At 36.7% G+C, this 9,674-nt stretch overlaps 1 protein-coding gene across 2 annotated transcripts; it reads left to right on the top strand.

The window, feature by feature from the left end:
* Positions 1-583: 583 nt before the first annotated feature.
* LOC113704731 (uncharacterized) lies at positions 584-7,474 on the top strand. Of its 2 annotated transcripts, none has more exons than XM_072060718.1 (3): positions 584-978; positions 1,084-1,231; positions 3,773-7,474. In XM_072060718.1, the coding sequence occupies exon 3, from the start codon at positions 5,640-5,642 to the stop codon at positions 6,171-6,173; it is 534 nt and encodes a 177-aa protein (XP_071916819.1). In that variant the 5' UTR covers positions 584-978; positions 1,084-1,231; positions 3,773-5,639; the 3' UTR covers positions 6,174-7,474. The 2 variants fall into 2 exon arrangements, with proteins under 2 accessions (XP_071916819.1, XP_071916817.1); XM_072060716.1 differs by having other exon boundaries at positions 586-1,231; positions 3,773-3,828; positions 4,429-7,474.
* The last annotated feature ends 2,200 nt before the right edge of the window (positions 7,475-9,674 follow it).

The following is a 9,674-nucleotide window of genomic DNA, read 5'->3' as shown; positions in this document are numbered from 1 at the left end:
ACTAATATACTAAACATACTTAAGGCGTGAAAATTTCGATAAATATATCCTTATCTTCTTTGTTTTCATAATAAGTGCGTAAAAATAATTTTTATGTGCAAATTGACACCCTTGGATTTAATTATTATTTCACTTGACTTTATATTACTAAATCGATAAATTTCGAGTTAGACTAACTCCACTTCTTGAGAAATAATAATTGAAAATTCTAATAACTAATTTAATCGCTAAATAATATAGGAATTACTAGGAACCTTAATATTAAAGTTTAATCGAGAATTATTCGATAAAAATGGTTTAGGTATATTAGGGTATAATTAGGCGTTCAAATCACACTTGGGGATAATTTTTAGAATTAAGTTGGATTTGAGAAATTAAGTTGAGGTTAGGGAGCAAAGTGAAAAGACTAAAATGCCCTTACAATTCCATGCAAACCAAACCAATCCTCTGACCGCAAATTCAATTACCGCAACTATCACCAATTCTATACGCAATCGATTCTAATACACGAAACCTCTACTCCTAAAACCGCGGCACCTTATACCATTACCTCCATTTCACATCTTAAACCACGGCACCACAATACTTCTTAATATCACTCAATCCTTTCTCATATCACTTACCGCAAACCATATACCTCTTTTTCCATTTCATAGCTCAAACCGCCATTCCATTTCTCTGCACAAATTCCCCTCAGACCACAACACACTCCATAACTCCACCCAGTTTTCGAACTGAGAGCAAAAGAGAGGGAGAGACTCACCTCGTGTGTATCGAAGAGGAGGAAACCGCGGCTGCCAAATTCTCTAGTTCTGTCCGTGAGCTGGAGTGAAACCAGGGAGAAAACCGTGAGTGAGCTTCATCATTCTGCACCTCCATCTCGGTCAGCTGCAACCAGGTTCCAGCCGCAACTACCACAACCAAAACTTGTGCGAGCCGAGGGCCGAGAGGGTGAACAGGAAAATTTTCAGATTTCTGGTGAGTGAGCCGAGCTTCCTGTTTCTTTTCTTTTCTGTCCGTAAACCAGAGAGGGAAGAGAGGGACTTGTGATTCGGTCTGTCTTCCATCTGTGAGCTGGTGCAGAGCTTGAGACCAGAGTTCCTTCATCCAGCCGCAAGCCAGAGCAAGGGAGAGAGGAAGAGAGAACTAGAGGTCTGCATTTTTTTTTCTGGACAGCCGAGAGAGAGAATTGTTGCAGCTGCTAGCTGTGTGTTTTAGGCTTCAGGCTAAGGTAAGTTCTGGACTTAGATAAATTGTTTACGGGTTGATGAAGCTGTCTATACGCATGCATGTGGGTTTGTGAGGTTAGATGAGGAATTGAGACTTAAGAAATCTGGTTTGGAAAGAATTGAAGTTGCCGAGAGTTTAATCTAGCAATGCAGCTTTAAATTTGTTCCTCTGAGGTAATCTGAGATTAGAAATGTGTTTAACTAACTGAAAACAAGATGTTTAAACCACGCATGAAGCTAACTAGCCGGATTATGCCAGAAGAAAAAAAAAAGAAACAGGAATCTGCTGCATGCAAGCTTATCCGAGAGTAGTGAACAAAATTCTGGATTTGTCGTTGAATGTTGTTGATATCCAAACCTAATTTGAACTAGGACTGATAGTAAATACGTTGATTAGTCATGCATGTTAGTTTTGAGTACAAAAAAAAATAAAGTTTTAGGAAAAAAATCCAGATTTGCGACTAACTAAGTTGCTGGAAATTTTCTGGAATAGCCGAGAGACTTCATGTTTGTTTGCATCCGTAATTGCTGTCAAATGGAAAATTTTGTTATGAATTGCATGTAGATTGTTAGCTTTAAGTATTAAGTGAAGTTTAATGGAAGAAAACCTGAGGAAAAGTTGAATTGTGGATTGAAACCGAGAGAAATTTTCTGCTGCAAAATATTCCAGCTTGGTCGAGAGAAGGAAGTTGAGCATTTAATTAGTTTTGTTTCCGAATTTTTAATTAAGATTTTCATATTGGATGTTTAAGATTTGCTTGAAGCTTGCTAATCATCTTTTGCATGTTGAGCTGAGGTAAGAATTGAAGAAAATTAGGAACAAAAGCTATATAAATAAACTATCAATTGCTGGAAAATTTTATCTTAGCTGATGACAGATTTATGGGACTTTTTGGTGGAATAATTTACTGGAATTAAGCGTTATTTGCTTTGGTATATGCTGGTATGAATGTCATACTTAGATGTATGGTTGGTTTGAATAAAAGTCTTATGGTTTTAAAAGAGAAAAAGGAGTTTTTCACGAGTGAAAAATGAGTTTCCAGATTTTCGGATTTCACTGACCAGTCTCAGTAAAATGCTTATATCTTGGTGTAGGAAAATCCGATTGAGGTGCCGTCAGTGGCATTTGAAACTAGAATCATGGGCCTTTGTTTTGTAGAAATTTCATATTTTTCCTCCATGTGTACTGCTGTACGTGACTCCTCAAAGTAGGTTGTCCTGCTTGAATGTCCTGTTTCTTCAGGAAACTGAATTCTTGATATGGATCGAATATTTGGTCTATTTGTGATTTGAATCTCTGAAAAGTGTCTTCTGGGATGTGATAGTATTAAAAATCTATTTTACAACAGTATAATTTTCATAATTGTTTGATTTGTGGAACATGAACTAAAGCAATTCTTGAAGGAAAAATATTTTCCAGCATGACCGAACTGGTTGGGACGTTTGGTGAGTTTATTTGTTGGATTGGTGTATTATTTACTTTAGCTTGGTTTGGACAGATGATAAGCTATGTGTTTAGTGAATTTAGCAAGTAAAAGTTAAAGGTATAATGGACATCTTGGATTGAATTTTGCTGGGTTTTTCTTGACTACCGAATCAAGAAAAGAAAATCTGAATTTTAGAACTACTTGGGAGTCAAGGGGGCTGTAGTTTTTATTCTTATTTTGAATGGATTGGTGTTTGAAGCGAGTATTGGTTGTCAAGAGTTAATGATTGATGAAGCTCTTGACCATTCGAATAGTTTTGCAATAATTTAATTTTTGGTGAATCGGCTCAAGTGGTTGGCTGAAATGTACTTGGAAAGTCCATGGGTTGTGACTTGGGATTTGCTTTAGTACCTGGACTTCCTTTGTTGAATTTTAATTGTACTGGAATTTGTTGAGACCTAGGGCTAATGATTGATGAAACCCTAGTAAAATTGATATTTGGTTTGTAATGTTTCAATCTTGGTGACCTGGGAATCCATTGTGCAAATGAGCTAGAATCGTGAAGACCGTTTTGATTATTCTTGAACTTGAATACTTTCAAAATTAAATTTTTGTGGGAATACTCAACTTTAATATCAAGTGATGGAATTTGGGTTTAGTATGTACTATTAAAAAAAAAAGTTAGATATTGGGACTTTTAAAACCTTGCCGACTAGTTAATTCTTTTATTTTGCTTAAGCTAGTTTTACTACCTTTAGGGAGTAATTGTATTTAACTTTTAAACTTTAAGTTTTCATGAAACTATCCTTGACTAGTTGTTTTAAAGGAAATTTGGAAAAAAAAATACTAGATTTAAATAATTTCAAATAAAAGGCATAGAAAACTTATTCGGCAAGAAAACCCGTTTGAACCAATTTGGTTATAGTTTGCCTCCAGAGGAAAATATCTTTAAAGAAACCACATGAAACACTTTATTCCTTACTAGTCTTGATGTTTAAGAAATTTATTGATTTGTTTCAGGGAAATAAACTAGTTTAATACAAGATAATCTTTTATATGTTTGAAGTCAAGAGTTTGCTTAGTAAAACTTATAGTTCTTAAAACTTGGATTTCTAGGATTTAGCGAGGACTTGGACTACGATTCCCGACTTGACCTTTGAACTTCACTCTTGGTGAGTGTCCCTGCTTGTTCTATGCTTACCTGATTAATGCGCTTTCTCGGCTTGATATGTGATATTTAGAAATATGGTTTTGATCTATCGAAGTGAGCTATGTGTACTTTACCACATTAGCCGTTCGAGTGGAGACTTGCTTGAAATGTTTTCGTGAAAATCCTGCTTGCACTATCTACATGCTGGACGCAACGTCGTTGGGTGAATCCCTCGACCAGTCTATACTAATCTCTTGCTGGATGCAACGTCGTTGGGAAAATTCCTCGACCAGTTCCAGGTATACTCGAGTACTACCGCTCTCATTTATTTTGTCGTGCGGGCCCGGAGTTGGGGTATGTTCGGTGGCCGGAGCTAAGAAAAATAAGAGTATCTACATGGATTTTAAGTAGTGAGAGTTGACGGAGGGTCGACTACGGTAATTTCTGATCAAGCAAGGAGAATGGCTCCTGAGAGCCCTGTATCCTATCTTGTGCTGTTACACGCGTTCCTATTTGTTTACTTTAAGTAAAATCGATACGTGATATTTGTTTTATCTGATTGCATGTTTTGGGGCACCACTGAGTTTTAACTCACCCCACGTTTATTTGTTTTCCTTGACAGGTTCTGGAAATTGAAAGTTTTAAAATTTATCTATGTTTCGTTTTGGGATGTATATGTATACTATGACTAATTGTGTGGGCTGTAGTGTGTTAAATTCGGATAAGGTACTTTTTATTTTGGATTGCCACTTGAAACTGGAAAATGTGTAAAACTTAATTTGGATGCTTGGCTTGATTGTTGTATTGTGTTGTATGAATTTTTTTTTAGTTGGGACGGTACGATTCTATTCCGCAGTTCGCAACGCGTGAAATGTTTAGGAGCCGTCGTTTGGCTATTTTAAATTACTGCTATTTCTGAAGTTAATGTGGTTTTAGTGACGACCTACTTCGGAGGAATTATTTTGTAATAGATTAGGTTATTCTTCGAAAGGTTTTGGGTTAGAATGCTTGCGTGAGTCCTGGCGAGAGTTGGGCAGGCGGCCCGCTAACCCTCTGGTTCGCCTTTGGGGAAAGTGGGGTCGCCACAAAAACTGAGGGTACTTTGAAATGGGTGGCATTTAAGTATGAAAGATATTCTGATTTTTGCTATAACTATGAATTTGTGGGTCATGGAGAAAGGACTTGCACCAACCAGCAAGAAACATCAGGAGGGAATATTGATAATCAGTATGGCTCCTGGCTGAGAGCAGGTGCTGACATTCTTACAAAAGCCCTTCCAGTGGATCAGTTTGTATTTTTGAGAACAAAATTGGGTGTTTTGGAAAAGTCTTTCTGAAAATTCTCTGGTCACACTTTATCAGACGTCTGATACCTGTTGAACAGACATCCGACAGTGTTAAGTCATTTTTTCAGAAAATTTTATTTCGGACGGTGATATCGGACGCTTCTTTTCGTTTGGCCGTCCGACACTCAAAATATGTGTATTATAAAGCAGTTCTCTCGTTCATTCAGTTCATTTTAAACCGTTATCTCTGACGCAATCCTTCCTCTTCGCCCACTTTCAAATTTTAAAAATTCATCTCTCTTCTGAACGAGCTCCAAGAAATTGATTTGTCCAATACCATCACATCCCTCTTGAGTGTCCATTAGCCCTCATAACTTCCTCTGACTGCCAACCATCACATAAATCTCAATTTTCAGCCGAAACCCTAGTCACTCAAAATTCACTCCTTCTGGATGATTCAAGCATACATTGTAGTCTATACCGCACTCTAAGTCCATCTCATACACATTTGCATCATACTCTACAACAAAAATATCCTGCATATTATCATGGTTAGAACAAGAGGAGGATCTGCTGGTACCGGACGCACTATCCGGCTTAGAGATGAACATGTTGAAATTGTCGAGCCCTCCACCATGAAATCACCCAGAAAAGGAATAGAAACTCGTGGTGGAAAAAGAAAATCGTCTGCCAGAAAGAAACGGCAAACTGCTGAGCCTTCTGTTGAGCAAATTGAGGAACAGCAAACTGCTGAGCAAACTGTTGAGGAACAGCAAACTGCTGAGCAAACTGTTGAGGAACAGCAAACTGCTGAGCTTTCCACCAGGAAATCACCAAGAACAAGGTCTGATGTACCAACTGCTCAACGTAGTGGAAAGAGAAAACGCCCTGCCAAAGTGCAACCTGAGGCTCAACCTGAAGTAGAACCTAATCCATTATCCAAATTCATTGATGATGATGTCAGGGAGAGGTTTGAATTGATCTCACAGAAGGGTTTCATCACTCAGAGAACTATTCTCCCTTCTGAATTTCGTAAGCTTGACCTTGAACATGTTCTTAAGTTTTTTGAATTCAAAAAATGAACTCACATTCTGACAATTCCCAACACCTATTATCCTGAAGTGCTTCATCAATTCTTTACTAATCTTAGAAAAGGTAGCTCACACACTAATCTTGTTTCTCGATCAATTCAGTCAATATTACTTTCAATCCTGACACTGTCAATGCTATTTTAAAGATCAAAATTGAAGATGATTTTAAAGAAAAAATTATATGAAGAGTTTCCTTCTACCTATCATCATTTTCATGTTGCGAAATTGATGATATATTTTCAAACACACCTTAATACACCTGTTGAAGCAAGGTTGAAGGATCTCAATTCTTAAAATTTGATCATCTTTACCATAATTTCAAACTTGTTGGTCCCTACTAATGGTCATAGAACTAATGCCAACAAAATGGAGCTTTACTTGTTTTACTGTTTTGTTGAAAAAATTCGCATTGATTTTGGCTTTGTAATGTGTAAATTTCTGCTTAAAATCAGCACTGACAGCCGTAGGAAACTTTCTTATGAAAAATTTTAACTCCAATTTTTGCTCACTTTAAGATTTCTTTCATTGAAATGTCACCAAAAAAGGGTGCATCCACCATCTCTCAAAAACTTATTTTGAAAGAAAAAATCTGAGATTTTTTTATGGTTATTGGTGCTACAAGAAGTCTGTTTTGGAATCTACGACAAAGAGTCGTCATGAAACTCCTGTCACCCCTAGAACTCCCAGAGATTAGTCTCAATTTGTTTCACCTTTTACCATCCATCCCAGAAAATTATCCACTCACCCTTCCTCATCCACTCATGAAGTTATTTCCTTGTTTGAGAATCTCAAACAACACATTCTCTTTCTTGAAGATGGTCTAATGATGACCATGTCACCTGAGCAACAAATCACTTTTATTGACAAAAGGAACTTGCTTGTACCTCCTATCCCTCAAGAAGATGAGAATACGCATCAAAAGAAGGCTAGAACTGAGCCAACTGAGCAAACTTTACATACTGAATCCACTCTAGAAGTTCATACTTCCAGTTCTCAGCCACAAGATAAGGGCAAGGCTCCAACAACTGAAAACAGTGATAATGATAAGGAAACTAAAGAAGAAAAAGAAGTGGATCTTACTCAGTTTCGCCTGACAAGGAGGAGGTCTGGATCATCCAAAATCACCATTTAGGCACCTTTAGGCACTTGCACTTCATGTTTAGGATAGCACTTCATAGTAGATATTAGCATCTTTTGTATTTTGACATTTCAGGAACTCTGTACTCATGAATTCTGGTTAACTCTGTTGGTTTGTAGTTTATTTGGTTAACTTTTATATTTTGATATATAACCTTGATAATTTCTGGTTACTTTGTTGATTAACTTTTATTTGATTAATTCTGTTTGTTTTTGGGCTAATGAGTGCTGAATGATTTGTATACTTGTGATTCTTGATTTCGGATATCAATTCTCTGTGCCTGTCAACTGCATTTATGTTATTTTTTGGTATGTTATATTGGACATTGGATATTGATTGCATTAGATTGCATCTCTGATGCATCTCTGATATTAATTGCTGATATTGATAATGATGGGTGTTATTGATAATGCTGGATCATCAATATATTATTGATGATATTGATGTTGACTTTCTGGTATGATGTGGTATATTGGATTGCACATTGAATTTAATTTCTGATATTGGATTAATGACAAAAAGGGAGAAAAATGGATGTTAAGAGATTATGTTGATGTTAAGAGGAGATTATGTTGAAATGCCAAGAAGTGTAAACTGATAAATGTGTGAGGGGGAGTTATCCTGAAGGGAAGTGAGTACTTACAAATTTTTTTTGATGCATTAAGTGAGGGAGAGTTTTGGACTCAATTATTTTTTTCTCCATCCATTGTTTTATCTTCATCAAAAAGGGGGAGATTGTTAATCTTAGTCCCTAACTTTTGATATTTACAAAATAAATGGATGTTACTAATATCTTCTCAAGGATCTTTTCAGCAATGAAGCAAATCAGATTCAAAAATTAAGTACAACTGAAAGAAACAAAGAGTGCTGAAAGCTGTCGGACGCTCATGAATACTGGATCGAACGTCCGATAATCATTGCACAACTTCGAAAGCATGAAAAACACGACCACTAGATGTCCGAAAGAATTAAAACATTCCCTCTAGTTCATTGAGCTCGACTGGACACAGAGCATTAGAGCACCGAACGTCCGATAAACTTTGCGGTACTTCGGACGCAAAGTTTTGGAAGCTCCGGACGTCCGAAAGAACTGAAGAAGATTTCTCAACTACTTTCGGACGCAAGCATCAAAAACACCAGACATCCGAAAGAATTAAAGAAGTATCGTTAAACTCACTGCTTGCTGTCGGACGTAAAAAACGGTTGTACCGGACGTCCGACACACCCAACGGCTAGTTAACTCTTCAACTGCCTTCTATCCGTTGGAAGCATTAATAGGATACTTTTTAGTCTCATTTAAATAGTGAATGGCCAACAACTTTCAAAGAACTTTTGCACATTGAGAATACGAAAGATCTAGGATAATTTTAGTGAGAAAATTCTCTTCTAAGAAGATTTGTACTCTTAGTTGTGTAAACTTCGCATAAGCTTTTCTTGTGTGAGAAAATTACTTCAATAGTGTAACTTTGTGAGGGTTATCCAAGTGATAGTAAAATTTTCTAACTTGATCAAGTGTGGCTTGGGGAAAGGTGGAAGTGATCCTTCCTTTATACACAAAAATTGGTTGTAATTGATCAACTTGAAAAAGCTTGTTCTATAAAGTAACATTCAAACTCAAGAGGAGTTTGAAATTTGGTTTGCTATTCTTTCCCTATTATTTATTGTCTTACAAATATAAATTGGTCATTTTTTCTACTCACACGCAATCTTGCTTTCTTGTTTACTGTTCCATTGAGTAGTCATCTAAAAAAGAGGGTAAATTTCATATTGAGCCAAAAAGTGTCTCATAACCTGATTGGTTTTAAATTACCTAATTCATCCCCTTCTTAGATTGTTTTCGATCCTTACAGGTATTTAATCCTTCCCTTCAAAAAAAGCACTTTATATATGCATACGTTTTATTTTATAACCCCTTATTTCTTTTTACTTTTAGTGGTTGTCCCACCATTCCACCCTATTAGGATTAGGATCAATCCACTTGGACATGTAGCCGCGGCACGACGTGCGTGTAGCAATGTCCGAAGGATTACTCGAACCACCGACTCTTAGGCTTTGGGATTGATAACCCTTCACCTTTGGTCTGAAGGTTTGGGGACCTGAAGTTTTATCGAGTCTAAATGCATTAGTAACCCCAAACTCATGCATCCATATTAGAAATTACCTAAGATAGAGTCAACCTTACCCGAATAGGAACACCAGGTACGAGGAGAGAGATTACACCCTTCTTTCTTTAATTGCCTTCTATTTTTTATATTATTTTTGTTTGCTCCAATATGTCATGTGTCATATATCAATTGAACTAACCTTTCTTTGTTCTATTTCATTCATAAGCCTTAGAAATAAGAGTTCTGGCA

Source organism: Coffea arabica, chromosome 8e, assembly GCF_036785885.1.
Source record: "Coffea arabica cultivar ET-39 chromosome 8e, Coffea Arabica ET-39 HiFi, whole genome shotgun sequence".
In the NCBI taxonomy this organism is placed as follows: Eukaryota; Viridiplantae; Streptophyta; class Magnoliopsida; order Gentianales; family Rubiaceae; genus Coffea; species Coffea arabica.
This window is presented reverse-complemented; position numbering and strand designations above follow the sequence as displayed.

Bases quoted from the DNA above. Each gene is read 5' to 3' on its own strand.
- LOC113704731 (XM_072060718.1), top strand. From the start codon at position 5,640: ATGGTTAGAACAAGAGGAGGATCTGCTGGTACCGGACGCACTATCCGG.